This window comes from Solenopsis invicta, chromosome 8 (assembly GCF_016802725.1).
Source record: "Solenopsis invicta isolate M01_SB chromosome 8, UNIL_Sinv_3.0, whole genome shotgun sequence".
In the NCBI taxonomy this organism is placed as follows: domain Eukaryota; kingdom Metazoa; phylum Arthropoda; class Insecta; order Hymenoptera; family Formicidae; genus Solenopsis; species Solenopsis invicta.
In genome coordinates this window covers 21085722-21106876 of record NC_052671.1, presented here as the reverse complement: position 1 = coordinate 21106876, position 21155 = coordinate 21085722, and the positions used below count along the sequence as shown (strand labels likewise).

Genomic DNA, 21155 nt, shown 5'->3' with positions numbered 1-21155 from the left:
CGTATTCTCCAGATATTGCTCCTTCGGATTATCACTTGTTCCGGTCGATGGCTCATGGTTTGTCCGCGGAGAAATTTACTTCTTATGAAGAATGCAAAACTTGGATTGATTCATGGATCGCCTCTAAGGACAAAGCGTTTTTTCGACGGGGTATCCGTCTCTTACCCGAAAGATGGGAAAAAGTTGTGGCAAGCGATGGAAAATATTTTTAGTAATGTATTTTTATATTTAAACTTAGAATAAATCGTTGTTTCTCTCTAAAAAAACGCTACGAATTAATTCCAACACCTAATAAAACATTATAATATTGCATACTGATTGCAAAACATTGCTGAAAGATTGCAGCAACATTAAGATGTCCACTTTTTAAAATATTGCACTGAAACATCCCAGCAACATTGCAATGTTATGAATTTATCCAAAATATTCACATAAATATTATTACACCACATAATTCCAATAAACAAAACAATATTTTTGTAACATTTTAAAAAACATTTTATGCAAAAAAAATCTCAGAAATTTTTTTTCGGAAATTTCCTAGCGGTCACCCATCCAAGTCGCGACTCCGGTAAAGGTTGCTTGACCTTCGTGATCGTTGCAAACTGATCCCTCATGATGACCTGTGAACACTTTATGCTGATATGTGTATATAACTGGTAAATCAGGTCAATAAACGTTATCAAAAAAATGAAATATGTATAATTAAAACACACTATTTATATAAACAAATATAAAATTATAGTTTTTTTACTAATTTCGCAAATACAGAATAGCATTTGGAATAACTTTTTTGTTATTTATTTAAATAAGAATGCAATTAGAAAATATATATCAATAATTAAATTTGTGACGATGCACCCCATAGCAAAAGCATCGCCACGGCAAACATCAGCCGAAAAGGCCGCCGGGCCATAACCGGGGGTGTCGTGGGCACCCACTTTTAAACAATCCAAGATCGCGATACCGCCTGGCGATAGACATCGCCAGAAGACACGCGCCGAGCCATCGCACGCGCTGAGTCGGCGCGCACGCGCTCTCGGAGAACACGCGGTTCTCCCTTCCCCGACGACTCCGCCGTCAAGCGCCGAGAAAGATAACGGAGGCGAGCGGAGTCGCTCGGTATAAATAGGGCCACCGCGACGAGAAACAGGTACTCTACCACCGACCAGCTTCCCAATCACGATCCGCTGCATTGGCAATATCCTGCTCCTGAAGTCGGAAAACCCGGTCGAAGAGTGCTTGGCCGCGGCGAGAGGGTACTCCGCCTCCGACGCAACTCCTTTCCATAGCTACCAGCCTCCGTGAACCGAGGACCACGAGTCTCGGTCCACGAGCCGGCCTCCGGTAACCCAGAGGCTACCCTCCTCTCCCCGCGACACCCACCAAAACCGCGACCGCCGTGTTCGGGGTCCCGGGTCAAGGTACTTGACAGGGTGTCGCGCGTCCAACCTGCCTGCGACGATCCCCGTCGCGAAACCGCGATACCGTGCGGGAATCCGATCCGCCCAAAGCGATCGCGTCTCACCGGCCAGAACCGCGAACGGTACCGTAAGCCACGCCTACCGCGTCGCCGGAGCACTACACGCAGACCGCGGGGACCGCATCCCCCCCGGAATCGCGCCTATACGCTCCCGTGCGGGCTAACGCCGAGACGCGCCTACCTCACCGTATTGTATGTATATATGTAAATAGCGCAACCGTGTAAATAGTAGATAAGAAATATAATTGTATAAGCTGCATTTGAACTCAAAACTCGCGTCGACTTTATTCAGAGCCGTTCCGCCGACCTTCCTTTCTCCCGCGTCGAACCATTTCCGCGGCCTCGCGCCGGGAATCCGACGAGCTGATCCGCGCGCGGAAAGTCGGTAAATTACAAATTAAATATGAAAAAATATTTATTAAAAAACAATTAAAAAATATTGTTTGTTCATTGGGATGTAGATCGAGATTTCTTCATGTATGGACCTATTTCGTCTATTGATATGAATATTCATGTTTCTCAACAATACTATGATGCACACAGCACTACAAGACCGCATGCTTTTTTCTAGACGTTTTAGAGTCAACATTTGAAGGATATCTGCAGACGTCTATGCAAAGTCTATTTGCAGTCAACTCTGAAAACCTGACTTGAATGAGTCAACTTACAATCGACATATGAACGGTTATGCTGTTAGGGAATGTAGAGATTTAGCGGAAAATTTAGTAACATCGCCCGACCTTAGTTTGCTAAATGCGGATGAATAATTATAGATAAGTTAAATTAATATATTATTATACAAGAATATTCTGCTTTAGCTTTTTATTGCCGTTATTTTATTAAAAAATTATTATATTGCAACGTTTCTGGAATATTACTGGCATATACCATGAGATGTTACAGGCATATTGTTAATTTATGTTTCTGCAATGTCTCCGTAATATTGCGTTGCAATCTGCAACATTACAACATTGCTGCAATATTATTGCAATTTTCTGTGCTGTATGGGAAATAGGCTCACAAATGCGTCGAACATAATAAGTTGGTATTGTTGTGCCCGGTGGTGGTTCAGGCATGTCGGTAGGTATTTCAGGACTCGCTTTTGTCCAAAGAATTAGAACTCACGGGACAGCAGCAGCTGAGACGGGTTGTCAAGAAACACCTTTCTTGTCGCAATATATAATAGATTTATTCTTAATGCTTCTTCTTGTACAGGTAGTACTTATATTTAAGTGCCCCGTTATATTGGGCCACGGTGCGCGTTATCTTCTTTTTCTATCGCGTCATAGCTCGACGTATAAGTTACGCATGGCCGTAATGTTACTCTGGCGGTTGTTTAAGTTATTCTCTGCCGTTTCCTGATTCGGAGACCCTTCTTATCCTCCAATATTGCTGATGCTAAATTGCAAGTCGGTTACACGCTGAATCGGCGGCGGTACGACATCCGGCGAAAGACTATTTTGTCTTCCGTAGTTGTAGCGTTTTCTGCACGTCTTTCGAAAGGAAGTTTCAAAAGACGACCCGCGTTTTCCGTTGCTCTCGCGTTTTGGTCGATTCCGAAAACGCGAGTATTCGCTTAAAATTAATATGCATAGCAACGAAATCTCTTTTTGTTGCTATGCACTGGCGTTAGCTTAGGCTACAACAGTATTGATTCCATTGGATCCTTGTCCGTTACAGTTCCTACATATGGAATCGCGTTAATCATATAAAATGTTTTGCGTTATTTAAAGATATAATTTTTAAACCATATTTATCTCGGGCTTATTCGGAATACGAGTATACATACGAAAACGACATCGGCCGCGAAAACTGAGCAACTATTCGTCTACAGTGCAAGTATTTCTAAGTTTATAATATTTTATACAGTTAACAATAAAGTCATGCCATATATTTCTCATGCAAGAAAAATTGTCAGTTTTTTGACGCTGTGCGCGCGTTTCTTTATCATCAAATCAGAGAAATTAATAAAAAAGTGAATCTGTTTTCTGACATCGTTGCATTAAATAACGGCATTGAAAATGGAGACCATAAACGTCGAATGTCCGTATGAGTTAGTTTATTGAATCCAGCATAATATAATAAACTTATGAGAGCTTTAAACTCTATTAAAGTTATATAATTGTAATAAGACGGTATGATTTTATTTTCAGTTAGTAATTTATATCGATGTCGTTCGATTCCAATGTTTGTGTGTAAAATAATTTTATTTAAAATATCATCTAATAAAAGAAGAGACCTGGCATCAAGCGGTGTTGATACGGATTTTGCAGCATCTTTTGTTTCAGCTTTTATACTGTCAAATTCCGTTTTAATTGATTTACCTCAAGATTCTGGTGCGTTAAACGACCATTTGAAATTAGATGCGCGTAAATATTTACGTGAACATTCCTTCTTTTTACACTGGCTCTCATCTGAATCAATAATTTGTTCCAAGTTGTCATTTATGTTGTAATGAAACGCCTCTCCATCTCGCACCTCCACTTGGCTCCGATCATCCGAGCAACGCGACATCACGGACCACGTGCGCGCACCAAGCTAACCTCTCGGCCCTATCACGCGGCAGTACGCGCACCGCCCATGGCGTTCTGCAACGTTCCCACTTCGAGCCGGACCAAGCGCGCGGATTGGTGCGTCCAGTTGCGCGCTTGGGTAAGGTGTCCCAGACCAATGTATAAAGATTATCACGATGAGGTAGAAAGGATCAAGATAAATAAAAAAGTCTAATATCATTTTGCGATATTTGCAATAATTTTTGAGTAATAAAATATTAAGGTCAGTCAAATAAAAGCGCGCGGAGAGACAAGCGGTTGTTCGTCTGAGCCGTAGAATCGCCCACTGCGACTCGATTGTAGGCGATAGTTAGTGGCGCGCGGCGAGAGAAAGAATAGCTTGGCACCGCACCGCGTCGAGCCGGGCGGTCTTACGGCTGACTTTAATATTTTATTACACAAAAATTATTGCAAATATCGCAAATTGTTATTAGACTTTTTGATTAATTTCGATCCCTTCTACCTCTTCGTAATCTTTATACATTGATCTAGGACACCCTGTATAAGCCGGCAGTGGGAACACCGAAGTGAGATCTTCCCGGTCCACCAACCTGTCCTGGGGATTAATTGTGTATCTTAGTCAACTTTTCTCATTTCTCGTATTTTCATCTTACATGAAAAAATACGCGCAATTGGCTATGAGCATAGTGAAAATGCGATATCCTTATGCTCACGAGAGTGAAAATTATAAATGTGAGTGCAAGGTGAAAGAATACATAACCTTTTAAGAAAAGATTGGTGCGTTGGTCGCCTCTACGTTATTAACCGCAAAGTACCCCTCGTTGACGCGCGTTCCAAGTAAGACAAATTTAAGAAAAAAAAAGAACGGTGCGCCACAAATTAAAATCAACAATTTTGAAATATCGATTGTTTCAATATTGGATGCCTAATGAACGTTACAAAAAAGCAGAAAGAATCAATGATACGGTTCATGGAACAACACCCCAATTTTGGTCGGGGTCATTTAAGATAAAACAAAGAAAATAAACGAAAAGTTGTAAGTATTATGAATATTAATTATGTAACAAATCGCCCCTCCACCTCACGCGCGCCATCACTCCGCTCCGTCCACCCGAGCACCGCGGCAGCGAGAACCACGTACAGTGCGTTGCATTGATGCCTGGGGTACCGATTTTAAGGATCACGTTTCTTTCTTAGTTATTTTTACGTTTATGACCAAATGCTGTTGTCAACGATCACCGCAGCATTCAGTCATGAACATAAAAAATAATCAAGAAAGAAACGTGGTCCCTAAAATCAGTACCCCAGGCATCTATGCAACGCACTGTACGCGCACCAGCTAACCTCTCAACGCGCGATCACGCGGCAGCACGCGCGCCGTCCGTGGCGTTCAGCAACGTTCCCACTCCGAACCAGCCGACCGAGCGCGCGGATTGGTTCGTCCAGCCGCGCGCTCGGATATATAAGCCGGCAGTGGGAACGCAGAGAGGAGATCTTCTCGGTCCACCGAACCTGACTAGTCGAGCATCCTCGACACTCCCGACTTTCCTCGAGGACGAGCATACTCGCCTCTGCCACTCTCGACGAGAATCCTCGTCGCTCTTGCAGCCGAGCATCCTCGGTGAGACCCATAGCATCTTCTCGGTGAGCATCCTCGCCGCAACCAATCACGACGAGTATCCTCGTCGAATCCTTAGGCCAGGCATATCTGACCAATCAGCTGCATCGTCGAGCATCCTCGAGGAAACCGCTTCCGGGAACTCTCCTCGACGCCGCTTTAGTAAACCGAAACATCGTCAGGGCATCCGCGCCCTGACGATAATCACTGCTTCGTATGCACGAGGCAGATCGGGTGAACCGCGGAAACGCCCGCGCACCGCAGCGTCTCCGACCAATCCGCGGCCGCCGCGCTTACGGCCGCGTCCACACCGACGTCCGCGCGTTCCGCGGTTCCCCGATAACCTCCGGACATCAAGTCCGTTTCAACTCCGCGATAACATCGCTATCCGCAGCGATATCTACTTAACATATTCCTAGGTCGATTATATTACAGTATACCGACGGGTTCACCGAAACTTTGTTCGTTCCGCGTAGATTAAGTACATTCGTTTCCTACACTCGATCGTTGGACGTTCGCATCGCTAAAACGGTAACGACAGGCCTTTATTTATAGTTCGCACCTCGCGATTACTACCGTCTCTGCTCGTTTGCGTTCGCCCGTTATGAGGCATTCCGTTTCAATTTTGTTACAATTTTGTTCCATTTTTAAATTTTGTTTCAATTCTGTTTATTTCACATCATTGTTTTTGTATCAGATCTTTTGTTTCAATAAAACTATTATATTTTTTTTTCTATCAATCCGAGTGCGATTATATCTCCGAACCCGGCAATACGGCGAACTTAGAGTCCTATATAATCAGAGAAGCGACAACTCTACCCCCACCTAGAGTCCTATACCCCCACCATGGTTCCCATCGGGACCGCAGCTGAAAAAACTAACCTCTGAAGCGTCGTCTACAATACGCGGAGTAAAAAGTAAGAGTAGGCGTAAGAAGTGAGAAGTGTAAAATAAAGCTAAAAAAAGGCGTAAGCAAAATAAATTATTTTTATTTCTTAGTCCAACTTCAGCTCTTACATTTACAAGCGTACTGTGAAGTAAGAGTCAGAAAATAATTTATTTCGCTGATGCCTACTCTAGTACTTTTACTTATATCTTATTAAAATGATAAAGTAAGTAATGTTATTATCATAATGTGACATTTGTTTTGTTCATTGTCTAGGAACCAGTTTATTAAATAAAAATGGAAAAACAATGTAACGAGACTGATACTACTTCTGTTCAAGTATCAAATGAATATTCTGCAAAGGTCAGTATTAATAGCCGCTTTTGGAAAACAGCGATCAGTGAGCGGTCAGTGATTATTGGCCTGTACTATTAGATCTTTAAATTTAGACCAATTACATTGACCAGTTACTTAGCTGTTGTGCAACCGTTATTTCCTGAACGTACCTAATGTCATGTGCTTACAATTGTATAAAATGTCAATTAAAATTTTCATTTGTGTTATAACGTATGTTACAGATTCGTTATTGAAGAGAGATATTCAATCCCTTTTCTATTTTCCAAAACAGAATGTTATACAATTGAGAAAATGAAATTGCAGTGTAGCAAAGCATCACAAGTTATTCAAGATCTGAGAGTTGAACATGACTTAGGCCTGCAGCAGTTATGTAAGATGTTCAGTGAGATTGCCAAAATGGAGAAGGCATTGCGCAAGTTATAGTCTATTGCTACTAAATGTAATTCCAAGAAGTGTACAACAAGGAAATAGACCTAAACACTTGTGTTCATTGTGTCATATTATTTGTAATATTTTTCTGATTACGAGTTTTATAATCATTCGTTATATTTGTTATACCTCATACTGTCTTTAAAATAAATGGCAATCATACATAATGTGTTTACTTTTTTATTCGAGCCTTAACATAAATACATAAATCATAACATAAATACATAACATATATATTCGTAATTCGTAAAAAAAAAATTATAATAGTAATACTGAATTTCGAACTTATAAGAGAAAATAAAATTGCACGATATAAATACATATGATATAGATACATGTATACAGTTACATATGACCAGTAAAAAAAAAAATATTTTTCTCATGAAATCAATGCTGTTACTGTTGAATAAAAAAAATTTCTTTAATGTTGCAAAAAAAATTACTTTCTCAACTATGTTGATTGGAGATCGACTATGTTCTTGTAAATCGCACTATTGTATCAGAGGCTTTCTTTCATTTAACTATAGCATGCATAGCCATAGTCTTGCTATTGTATATGTTTTTTTTTTCTTTGGAATACTGCTCCTTTTGTTTCAAACAATACATTCTTAATCTCATTGTAAAAAATCTAGTTAGGATTTTGTGATCGATGTTATGGCAAGATGGAATATATGTTCCATCCCACACGTATTGCAGTTTCTCAACCATAAAGTTTATGATGTTTATATAAGTTACTGTTTTTAGAGTGTTTTTAAGTTGTCGAAACGTTATTTCTGCTTTCATAATAGCTTTGAAACAATCGTCAGACACTTTATATAATTTACCATCCTTATAATCATGTAAATCAATAACAAATCCATATGGATGATTATTAGGACCTTGCCATAATACAGCATTAAAACATACATCATAAGTATTGCACACTTTCTTAATGCTACGTATCACAGCTCCAGCGATATCATATATGATTAGCCATTCCCACTTATCTAACAAGTTTAAATGAACATCTGTCAGTTCTGGTACATGAATAGCTGAAGCTTCCATGAATGTTTCAACCTCCTTTTCTTGGCATTTATCAGTTATCAATTGTTTTGACACGTCTAAGAAATTCATATTAATACTTTTGAGCTCATCCACTGAAATGTCAGTGTCATAACTGGTTACTTTGGAGCAAGAGGAAATTTGTGTCATAGTAATGAGTTTCAAATTTTGCTTCACTTGCAAAGTATTCGGGGTAGGCAATTTAAAACGGAGCAGCAAAAATAAATTTTCTAAGCAATCCTGTGTGAAGCGGCCGGTCAGAACAAATTTGTAACCCCGGTTGTTAAGAAGAAAATCTTGTAGTTGCAGAATGCTCTCAATGGCCATAATGACACCAGTCTGCACTGGTTTCCACTGTTCTTTTACCCCAATACTCATGTTTTGGAAAATAGTACGAGTCTTTTTAAGGTGATATATTGCTTCGTTATAATTTTTAATATTATTTTTACTGAGACCTAAGATCTGCTTCTGTTTGACATAAGAGCAAACCATTGGCTAACGAGATTAATAAAAAATGCTGTAGTTTCAATAGCAGAATCATTAGTTCTTTTGGCTAACATTTTCAATCCATTCAGTTCTTTTATTAAAAACTGATCGTGCAGTTGAAACTTTCATTTTTTTATACTGATCTTGACAGTGCAAGTAAGTTTCAATAAGTCTAAAGGCAATCTTTAATTCAAAATTGTTCTCATGGTTTAGAAGTCTATCCAAATGTTGCAAGTGAACCTGTAGATAGCTAAGATTTTCAGATTGACAAATGTTATGGGGCAAAGTAATAACTTTATTGCTATTTAGCATACAAGCAATATTTTTAAAGACGTGAACAGGGTCTGAAATAAAAAACAGTTTCTGCCCTAATTGGATGTTGAACAGAAACATTGACATGATGTCTTGAGCAACCGACTTCAAAAGCATTCCACATAGCTCTATTATCCGTACCCATATCACTGACTATTGCATGAACTAAACCAATGTTTTCTGATTTCTCAATAATGTTTAGAACAATATTCTTCAATGCTGAACCAGTTGCATTTACATTGCTTTCCTTATATTTTAAGTCAGTGGATTTAGTAAAGTAATAGGCCACGGTGTATTTTCAACGAGTTGTTAAGCCTGCCAGTAGAAATACTAAAACTTTATTGGCTATCCCGGAATGCGTAGGAAAAGTACAAGACCCAATAAACTGTTTACTACTTGGATCAAACACCTTCTCATCGTTGATGGCCATCTCATCCATTAGAGGAGAAGCGGGTATTATGGCTACTGTCGACAATATGGTTACTCCTATTATCTCCGTTATTAGATGACGTATTCTAACAATTGCTTATGGAGTTATTCATTTAGTAGCCCATCGTTTTTTAGTGATGTCAATATGACAATACATAATAAGTGACAATTGTTATAAGGCATTTTTACTTTTGAGCACTTCTAAACTTTTTCAAGGTTCACCTTTAACCTTTAATTACTCATACTTTCTCATTATTCTTAAACTTGAGTGTATTATCACACGAATGTACATACACTTGAGTGTTTTTTTTATTATTTACCTTCTTATTCAGCTATACACATTTTAAGTTATACAAAGTTAAAACAATAACATGGAATTTCATTTATATGGCTTTTTAAGCAAAATTTTTATATTGAAATATTTCTTCGATAAATCAATCGTCATTCTAGAGAGCGGTGTTTAAAAACATTAAAAACATTATTTTATTCTTGTTGTTTAATGTTAAACAGGGATAGAATGACATTTTTAACTAAATTTCTAATGGTATTTTTAAAGTTACTGAACGCAAGAAAATTCTATATTAGGAAAATTCTAAACAATAAAAAATTAAAAATACATAATTTTGTAACAAGATACTGTGTTTCTTCTAAACTAAACTAACTTTTTTAAATTATTCTTATAGATAGCCATATTACAACCACTTTTTTCTGCCACCGATTATGCAGAGCATTAGATTTTTATAAATCACGTCCTAAATAATAAATATCTCATTACTTTGAGCCTAGAATCTGTCAAACAACATTTTGACGAATGTAATCGTTCAAGTTTCAATAGAAAATATTAATTATAAACAAAATGATTTAATAAAATGAAAATGAGTGCCATATTACCCTCTTCTCCTCTACTATTACACAGTCTTTTTCGTGGAGTTGTAATTTTGTCATTTCACATTGCAGCATATAAAATATCTCCTCTAGAATATTATTATCAAATTGTATATGCTGCAACTTTCTCTGCAAAGTTCGTGCAGTAGGATAAATCGGAACACGTTTCACAAAAGCCTCATAACCATGAATTCCCCATTTAAACTTAAATTCCAAAGCATCTGTTATAGTTGCAAGACTCCATTTCACACCATTAGTGGACTTTCTATTTAACGCTCTAATCTGATCTGGTCGTAATGTTGCAGACACACCTGCATGGCTTTTAAAATGATATTCTTGTAGTCTCTTTAAACGTTTCTTTTCATCGAAGTAATTTTTTTTAATCACTTTATACAGTTGTAATATTTTGCAAACTGAGATCTGTTGCAGCAATTTGTTTTTTTAGACTTTCTATTATATTATTCTTTTCTTCAAATTCTTTTAATAATGCTTTTTTTATTTGCAAAATTTCTTGGTTGTCCAGTATATCAGCAGTGATTGCACCCAACTAAAAAAGAATGCATAAACAAATATATACAAAACGTCGACCACAATTTCAAACAAACCTGGAAAAGAAAAGAAAAATCCTTTACCTGATTATTGCAATCATTGTCGGAATTTTTTTGTGCCACTGATACTGTCATGTCCTCTTGCAATAAAGCCGATGATGCAGTTAGTCTACTCGTCAACAATGAATGACTGCGTTCAGCAGACTCAACATGTTGAGATATTCTTCTAGATCATCCAATCAAACTTTTTGATTTAGAAGAATATACCAATAACAGCAAGCGCTCACTAAACTGTTGAGTCTGCTGAACGCAGCCGATGTTTGGTTGATGGCGTTGAACAAGATGTAGATTCATTATCGATGGTTTTCATTGCATGTGTGACATCACTATGTTCATCTTTCAACCATCTTATACTCAGCCGTAATTCCTCACCTTTATGAGTATTTCCTACTTCTAAATAGTCCTGTACTAAATAGTGCTGGGAGAATGTATTTATCAGAAAAAAATTATTTTTACAAACACTATGGCTGCGTTCCAATATTCTCACTGCCAGTACTGAAAATCTATAGTTTCCGTTACGTATACTATAGATTTTCAGTACTGGCAGTGAATATTGGAACGGAGCATATATGATATTTTGGCACAAAAATGATAAAAATCGAGAGAATACTTACTTTATCACAAGTTAATATTTTCAAGCAGTATGCATGCTCATTCTCTTTTTCTTTACCTATAATAGGGATATTTGTTATATCCTTCAAACATTGTGCGGTTTGTCGAAATCTTTGTATAATTTTTGGATTACAATGATTTTCTCTGTCTTGAATTTCCATCTATTTGCAATGAGGGAATAGCAGATGTTTTCAGCCTTCGAAGAATTCCATTTCCTCTTGTGTGCTCCACATAGTCCTCAGGAACAAAGTGCAACTGCAACAAAATAGACAATACATGATAAACATTCACACATCAGAAGGCATGTTTCAATATTTTATGAATCTTATAAAATACCTCACAAACTCTGCTATTACATTTCAGACTCCACCCGGGACGGTTAATCCAAGCTACCCACGCATTTCGATGTTCCACATTCTTAGGAAATTTATGCATAGATAGTCTTTCTTTTTCGGTTGTTGTACACCCAAATACCTCACACACTTTTACCATCTTTACTCATTATTCAAACTCTTGATTTCTGTAAAGACGACGAATGTAATAAGTTTATAAAAGGTGCACACGGAATCAGCTGCGGGCCCGATAGCCTCGGTTTTGATTGGTGCCGCGGTCAGCCAATCAGCAAGCGTGCCCTCAATGTCACTTCTCTGATTATGTAGGACTCTAGGCGAACTGATCCGTAACCGTCTTCCCCCCCCCCCCGTTTCTACCGAACCGCACAAAAGTCACTAGCATTACAATTATGTTCTACACAAATATATATGTTCAATATATGTCAAATAGTATTCTTATATTTTATTTTTGTATATATGCCATGTTCCATACATGTTTTGTATGTTTTCTATATGAATTTGAATTAATTAAATATTTTAGGATAAACTTTGAGAAAGATTAATTGTCTCGTTAAACACAGCAGCGTATGGACTACGAAAGTCAGCAAAGAAATGGGCTAAGGTAGTTTTCATTTTATTGTATAATATTTATTAATGTACTATGAATACATAAGAGCTAATAAACTTATGATATTATTTGTAAATATAATACATGTGCAGAAATATATATTTTTTTTTAACTAACATGGATATTTAAAAGACTCCTTTTAAATATACATATTTAGGTTTCAAAACGTCCTTTCTGAGGAAGATTTTATTCGAAATATATACATATGTAACACTAATGCAATTTAAACATTAAAACTAGTCCAACACGCATGTCCAGAAAATGACATCTTTTACATATCTTGTAAGGTTATATTCCAAAACATTTTCTTCGAGGAAAATTTTACTCAATATAGTATGTATATATTACGTGTGTGTGTGTGTGTATTTTTTATATAAAATAAGAACAACCCATTACCGCTTCTGTAATTATATATTTAAAATTATTATTTATGGTTTATCTTTTGTTTGTAGACGTAGAGGGACTGAAAGTGTAATACTTTGAAAAAGGTTGCGAAACACAGAAATTACATGATGGAAACAAGTGGCAGATCACCAAAAAAATTGGATTTATCTGGAGTAGAGAATGCCTTACTAAATTTTTTAACTCCAGATGCTAGTTTAAAAAATATTCCGGAAGCTGGATTTCTAAACGACGTGCCAAGTCATGATTATGATAAATCTTTAAACCCATCTACTTTGTCTGATAATGAAAAAGATGTTTTTTCCATGATATTTCAAATGATATCATACTACATAAAATGCATTCTCTTATTCAACAAAATAAACAGTATATGCATATATACTGTTATATACATTATGTATATACATGTATACATTATATACAAAGTGATTCAAAATAACATATTAGTCCCGAAGCTAGCATATTCATAATCGAATTCTGAGACGATTTTTCCTTTTGCAAAAATTTGTCCGGGGCTTAGTTTTCAAGTTACAAGAAGAATTAGTTAGCGTATGACAGGTTGGATACAAGTAGTAGACAAGGGCGGCGCGACTCACTGTTACATGCGGGTGTTTCCATGAGGCGCCTCCTGCGCTTAAATGACTGAGGGTGGCGTCCCATGGCATAGATATTTCGCGTAACGCATATCGCGTAACCAATCAGAGGCGTTACGCGTTACGCAAAACTTATGTCTATATGTTGGTACGCAAAAAAATTTGATGGCATACACGATAACCAATCATATCTTTATATTCTTTTAGACTGTTCCAAAAAGATAGCAAAGCTCGCAATACATTGGTTACGCGAATTTGTAATATACTCCATGGGACATATGGACATGAATTTTGCGTAACGCAGCACACACATACATACACAATATACATCCATATTATATAATTTTCGAAAAAGATAATAATAAGCAAGCAAACAAGCAATTTCCGAAAATGAATTCCGATCAACTGTTACTTTATATTTGTGCTTTTTATAAAAAAATGTTATTACAAATAATTGATCGCACAGTGGCAGAAATAAAGTTAAAAAAATTAATAGCAATATATTTATTAAAGTGTCAACATGAAAAGAAAATAATACAAAAGCGAAGATATTGGGTTCATCCAATTTTTTCAACCGATAGTAGAAAGCAATTTGGAGCCAGTAACACCCTTATAAAAAAATTACATTTTTATAATGATAACAAATTCATTAATTATTTTCGAATGACTGTAGAGGATTTTAACAAATTACTTACTATTGTGGAACCATATATTAAAAAACAGGAATGTATTCGAGAACCAATACCTCCTGATATACGCTTAAAAATATGTTTGCGTTATTTGGCTTCAGGAGATAGCATGAAATCTCTATCTTATGCATTTAGAGTAGGGCACAATACTATTTCAAAAATTGTGTCTGAAACATGTGAAGCAATCTGGATTTCATTAAAAGATAAAGTTTTTGAGCAACCTACAAAAGATTTTTGGATAAAAATAGCAAATAATTTTGATACACAATGGGATTTCCCAAACTGTATAGGAGCATTAGACGGAAAACATGTTATAATCCAAGTAATATACGTACATATGTCTAATTGTATAATAAAGTATTTTAGTTCAATACATGCAATATTAAACGACTAATTCTCTGAAATTTTACATAGGCTCCTCTAAACAGTGGATCCACATTTTACAATTACAAGGGTCAGCACAGTTTTAATTTGCTTACATTTGTGATGCACAATATCGGTTCACTTTCATAGATATTGGAGCGGAAGGACGGCAGAGTAATGGTGGAGTGTTTCGAAACAGCGCGTTATATAATTTATTGGAAGAAAATTCTCTCCAAGTACCATCACCAGCAGCAGTTGGAGTTAACGGTCCTATTTTGCCGTTTGTAATTGTGGCAGATGAAGCTTTTGGTTTGAAAAATTGTATGATGCGACCATATTCTCGAAGTCAAAGCCTTAATGAAAGGAAAAAGATATTTAATTATAGATTGAGTCGAGCAAGGCGCGTAATAGAAAGTACATTCGGAATATTAGTGGCAAGATGGAGAATTTTCAGAAAACCAATTATAGCATTTCTTACTTTAAGTGAACGAATTGTGCAAACAACATGTTGCTTACATGACTTCGTAATTAATTGCGAAGATAAAGATCGATATTATTCAACTTTACAACCAGCTAATCATCAAATTGCATCTGAAGGTTTTCAAGATATCACAAATGAAATAAATTCTCCTCCTTGTCAAAATGTGGCACATATAAGAGATCAATTTGCTATATATTTTGAAAAAGATGGTGCAGTACCTTGGCAATGGGAAATAGTTGCTCAATGACTTTTAACATTACAAATAGTTCAAAAAATAACGTTTTATTATAATTTTTCTCTTACATACTATCTGCCTCTCTTAAACAAAATGTTATCTTTTTAAATGTCTTCTTTTTGAAACAAAATATATTGTCTTTCTCTTTTAAACATATTGTCATTTAATCTTTTAAACAAAACATTATCATTTAATCTTTTAAACAAAACACTATATAATCCATATTTATAAAGATGTTGCGCACCTTTATTCTTATTTTACGTCTAATAAATAAAGATGAAATAACGAAAAAAACGCGCTAACATTTTTATTAGCATGTTATAAATATTTTATCCTTTTCTAGTTATAAAATGAATTGTATGTCTTCTTACAAGGAAACACAGGGAAGTGTCCGCCTCAGATTAAAACGAGTTTTTAATATGTTGTAGTACAGATAAAAATAAGGGTCACGTATTTTTTTATACGTGCCCATACGCACTTTAAGAGGGTGAACACCCCTTTGAAGAAAATCGGTTTTTTTCTTTCGAAGTGTATGCCATCGAAACTATAAGAGATAGAAAAAAATGTTTTAAATGAAAGTTGAATGGCTCGAAGAGTAATTTATATAAGAGTAATTTTACAGCGGAAAAAAAAATTTTTTTTTTATTTTTTAAAATACTTTTCCCCACCACTTACCTATTTTTTTTCAAAATTTTTATTTTTTTTATAAGCAAAATAAAGCTTATTTTATTACGAATTCAACGGTATATGATAAAGTTACGATACAACATTCCCATTTTCCAAAAATAATTAAAAATCTCTCGATACGCACGGTACGCGCATCCGTCCGCGCGTTCGTGCGCTACAAAAGTGACTCCCTTCGATTTCGACGTGCCTTTAATATGTTGTACAGATTAAAATAAGGGACACGTATTTTTTACATGTGTCCTAATACACTTTTAAGGGTAAAACACCCCTTTGAAGAAAATCGGGTTTTTTCTTTCGAAGCGTGTATCGTCGAAACTATAAGAGATAATAAAAAAAAAAACTCCCGACTGCTGCCAAAAGTTGGTTTAATAACAAGAATTAAAAAGTTTAAGAATAAAAATTAATTAATAACAAAAAAAATTAAAAATTTAAAAAACAATTAAAAAAATTATGAAGTTAATTAAAATTAAATAAAAATTAAAAATTAAAAAGTTAATTACAAAAATTACAAAATTAATAAAAAATCAACAAATTAATAAAAATTAACTAAATTAACAAATTTAGTAAAAAATTAGAAATAAAAAACAAATTAACAACAACAAAAACAGAAAATCAACAAAACTAAAAAATAATAATAAAAAGATTGCTTTAAAAAGTTTGAAATAAAAGTCAATTAAACAATTAAAATAACAACAAAAAATAAAACTACGGATACTAAAAAATAGTTTTAAAAGTTTGAAATAAAAATTAATTAAAGCAAATTGTGCGCTGCACGGCACTGGAGCGCGCTTTTTGCACTGATGCTATTTGGCGGGATGGAGATGCCGATTGAATTGCTTCGAAAGTGCTTGTTGCGTTCGGAAAAAATATATCTTTTATTTCGCACTGAGATACTCGCTTTCTGTAATCACGATACGTGTCGGAACCCGACTGCGAAGAAAAGGCGCGCTCCCGCCGTTTGCGGGAACCTATATAGCCCGCGACACGATCCGTCCCGAGGGTCTCACGTGAACTATTCGCGGTTTCTCAGGGAACAAGTCGTGCCGGGCTTAGCCGTTCGAATACGCGAGATCGTCGCGCATCGAACGTCAATTGGTCGGCTACAGCGCGCATCGTGCGACCACGCGCGCGATCACGCGGACGCCAGACCGAGCTCACCGCTCCGCTCCGACCGGCAAACAACAACATGTTGACTCCAAAGCCAGAATTGATCGCCGGAATTTGAAAAATGATAATTTTAGCGCTTCGCAACATTCTTGGCTTTGGAATCAACAATTGGGAAAGAAGTTGAAAATTGCAGCGTTCTGCAACACAAATACTAATACTTGACATTTTAAATGCTAATTATATTTTTAGCACATTATTGTACCAATTAAAAATTAAAATTGAAATTTACACTCTGTTTAATAAAATACTTTCTTTTTCAATAATAAATTGTACTTAACCAACAGTCGAGAGACGCCACGCTGAATGTTATAACTATTCAGGATATAATGTAATGTTATATTTATTATTTAGCATGGCGTCTCTCGACTGCTAGTTAAGTACAATTTATTATTGAAAAAAAAAAGTATTTTATTAAACAAAGTGTAAATTTCAATTTTAATTTTTAATTGGTACAATAATGTGCTAAAAATATAATTAGCATTTAAAATGTCAAGTATTAGTATTTGCTTTAATTAATTTTTATTTCAAACTTTTAAAACTATTTTTTAGTATCCGTAGTTTTATTTTTTGTTGTTAATTTAATTGTTTAATTGATTTTTATTTCAAACTTTTTAAAGCAATCTTTTTATTATTATTTTTTAGTTTTGTTGATTTCCTGTTTTTATGTTAATTTGTTTTTCATTTCCAATTTTTTACTAAATTTGTTAATTTAGTTAATTTTTATTAATTTGTTGGTTTTTTCTTATTTTTGTAATTAACTTTTTAATTTTTTAATTTTTATTTAATTTTAATTAAGTGTATAATTTTTTAAATTGTTTTTTAATTTTTTAATTTTTTTTGTTATTAATTAATTTTTAATCTTACACTTTTTAATTCTTGTTATTAAACCAACTTTTGATAGCAGTCGGGAGTTTTTTTTTTTATTATCTCTTATAGTTTCGACGATACACGCTTCGAAAGAAAAAACCCGATTTTCTTCAAAGGGGTGTTTCACCCTTAAATGTATATTAGGACACGTGTAAAAAATACGTGTCCCTTATTTTAATCTGTGCAACATATTAAAGGCACATCGAAATCGAAGGAAGTCACTTTTGTAGCGCACGAACGCGCGGACGGGTGCGCGTACCGTGCGTATCGAGAGATTATTAATTATTTTTGGAAAATGGGAATGTTGTATCGTAACTTTATCATATACCGTTGAATTCGTAATAAAATAAGCTTTATTTTGCTTATAAAAAAAATAAAAATTTTGAAAAAAAATAGGTAAGTGATGGGGGAAAGTATTAAAAAAAATTAAAAAAAATTTTTTCCGCTGTCCTAAATTACTCTTCAAGCCATTCAACTTTCATTTAAAACATTTTTTTCTATCTCTTATAGTTTCGACGGCATACACTTCGAAAGAAAGAAACCGATTTTCTTCAAAGGGGTGTTTCACCCTCTTAAAGTGCGTATGGGCACGTATAAAAAAATACGTGTCCCTTATTTTTATCTGTGCAACGTATTAAAGGCACATCGAAATCGAAGGGAGTCACTTTTGTAGCGCACAAACGCGCGGACGGGTGCGCGTACCGTGCGTATCGAGAGATTTTTAATTATTTTTGGAAAATGGGAATGTTGTATCGTAACTTTATCATATACCGTTGAATTCGTAATAAAATAAGCTTTATTTTGCTTATAAAAAAAAATAAAAATTTGGAAAAAAAAATAGGTAAGTGATGGGGGAAAGTATTAAAAAAAATTAAAAAAAAATTTTTTTCCGCTGTCCTAAATTACTCTTCGAGCCATTCAACTTTCATTTAAAACATTTTTTTCTATCTCTTATAGTTTCGACGGCATACACTTCGAAAGAAAAAAACCGATTTTCTTCAAAGGGGTGTTTCACCCCCTTAAAGTGCGTATGGACACGTATAAAAAAATACGTGTCCCTTATTTTTATCTGTACTACAACATATTAAAAACTCGTTTTAATCTGAGGCGGACACTTCCCTGTGTTTCCTTGTTAGATATAAGTACTCCATAAATAATAAACTTTAGTTGAAAATAATACTGCACATTTTAACTATATTCGTAACTATAAACTTTGGGATTACAACGACAAACTAAAATATCAAATACTAATTTTACTCTGCTTCTTCTGCTTCTAAAGCCATTTGAAGAAATTTTATTTCCATCATGGTTCTCTTCCGATATGATAATCGACATAGAGTTTCTCCCAGAGTTTTTAAGAAGCCATCTTTAGCATCTGTCTGAGGAACTGGTGTTTTTAAAATGTCTAGTAAAGCTGATTGTATAATTGATTCATTTTGTAATTTCTGTTCTGCAATTTAAAATTAATATTAGAATTTTAATTTAACCTGCAACTTGATTAAAGATACATTTAATTACATACTTTTGGTGGTCTTCAAAGTAGGCTTAAGCGTCTCAGGTGTAGGGCTTGTAACTGCAGGAATTAATGTGTTTGACAATTCAATGTCTGAGCTATCTGATATTGAATTTTCCATGTTGAACGAGGTAGATGGATTTTGCTGAACAGATCATGAATTTATTATTCTGTAAAATATTTTAAAATATGTGCAAAAAATTAAATATTTATAATATATATAATACACAAAGTTAATTCTTTGTAATGTAACATACGATTTAGTATTTAGCGTGTCGTCTAATGGTCTCATTAGCTCAAAAAATTTATAATTATATTTTGTGGAAGACGCACTGGAGCCACTTGGCACATATTCGTTTTTTTTCTGGCTCTAATATAACAAGCACGATGATATTTGAATCATTTTTGTAAATCTTTTATACTTTTGTTATCTGTTTAAAGTTAAATGTTAAAAACAATTACATCATGTTTATTACATAATTTTCAAAAAAAGACTAAAGAATAATTTTTTTGAACACATTTAAGCTATGTTCTTAAAACATAAATTTTAATATTTAAACATACCACCAATTATATTTCTCACTTCTTCCCATAGTGCCGATTTTTTAAATTTTGTTCTTTCTTTTATGTGCAATCGATGATCGTACAATGAAGGTCTATCCATAACTGCCATTATAAGACGTTCGTCAATATCTGTATTGATACATTGAAATGATTCTGTATCTTCAGCTTCAGTTGATTTTTGTACTTGTAACGAATGGCCTTCCGACCCCCCCCGGACCGCCTAACCGTCCGGCCGAACATCCGCCGGACGGCAGTTAAACGGCGCATAGCGCCTAATAAATATTGTAATATCGGAGCGAACGAGCGATCGCTCCCGCGCTCTCGTCTTCGCGCGCACGCGCTCTCGTCTCTCGCGCGCACGCGCTCTCGTTCCCGCGCCATCCGCAGCCACGCTATGCGCGCGTGGCCCGAAGCGAGAGATCCGAGATCGAGTGGCGGGGATGCTGCCGCCGGACCGCTCCGCCGTCGTAACGCGCCGGGCATCCCCCTCGCCACGATTCTCGGGTATATAAGGCGACGTTCGGAGGCAGGGGCCTGATCCATTTCTGGCCGATCCGCCGAATAGAAGCTTCCCCAGGTTGTTATCGAGATCGAGCGCCTCGGTCTCTGCTAAGCCACTTAGCTAGCAACCGCTTCCGCCTCCGATCCTAGACTCCGTTTCCCGACTCGTCGACCTGGGCTCAAGAATAACTTGGGCCCTGTCAAGCCACTTGACGCGAAGGCAATTTTCCATCCGATCCGCCTCCCGAGTCCGACGCCACCTCACGTACGGGGGTACGGTGCTCCGTGCCTCCACCAAGCACACTTGGCGTGAAGGGGTGTCCTCCAGCGATCATTCGCGGTATTAACCGCCTCGCGACGGGCCGCGCGATGAACCGACAACAACGCACGGATCCGTGTACGCGCCGCGCTCACCGCACCACGCACCGCGTCTCGCACGAGCGTCACGGCCGTCACTATAGCAACGCCGCCGCG

At 36.1% G+C, this 21155-nt stretch overlaps 2 protein-coding genes and 1 long non-coding RNA gene across 3 annotated transcripts; 2 read left to right on the top strand and 1 right to left on the bottom strand.

Annotated features, from left to right (window-relative positions):
* The first annotated feature begins 6377 nt into the window (after positions 1-6377).
* LOC113005412 lies at positions 6378-7531 on the top strand. The gene is made up of 3 exons (XR_003269479.2): positions 6378-6531; positions 6777-6863; positions 7079-7531. It is a non-coding gene; the product is annotated as an uncharacterized LOC113005412 (long non-coding RNA).
* Positions 7532-14262: 6731 nt separating this feature from the next.
* Positions 14263-14816, top strand: LOC113005411 (the record flags this gene model as incomplete). The annotated part of the gene is made up of 2 exons (XM_026140979.1): positions 14263-14625; positions 14718-14816. Coding segments are annotated over 2 exons (462 nt in total), but the record flags the coding sequence as incomplete, so codon positions are not given.
* LOC120358501 lies at positions 14798-20046 on the bottom strand. Its single transcript, XM_039452920.1, has 4 exons — positions 19874-20046; positions 19626-19786; positions 19361-19553; positions 14798-15019 (listed from the first exon to the last, which is right to left on the bottom strand). The coding sequence occupies exons 2-4, from the start codon at positions 19735-19737 to the stop codon at positions 15013-15015; spliced, it is 312 nt and encodes a 103-aa protein (XP_039308854.1). The 5' UTR covers positions 19738-19786; positions 19874-20046; the 3' UTR covers positions 14798-15012.
* Between the last annotated feature and the right edge of the window lie 1109 nt (positions 20047-21155).

Bases quoted from the DNA above. Each gene is read 5' to 3' on its own strand.
- LOC120358501 (XM_039452920.1), bottom strand. From the start codon at position 19,737: ATGGAAAATTCAATATCAGATAGCTCAGACATTGAATTGTCAAACACA. The intron at 19,554-19,625 runs GTATGTAATTAA...TTTAAATTGCAG, and splicing joins TACTTTGAAGACCACCAAAA to AACAGAAATTACAAAATGAA.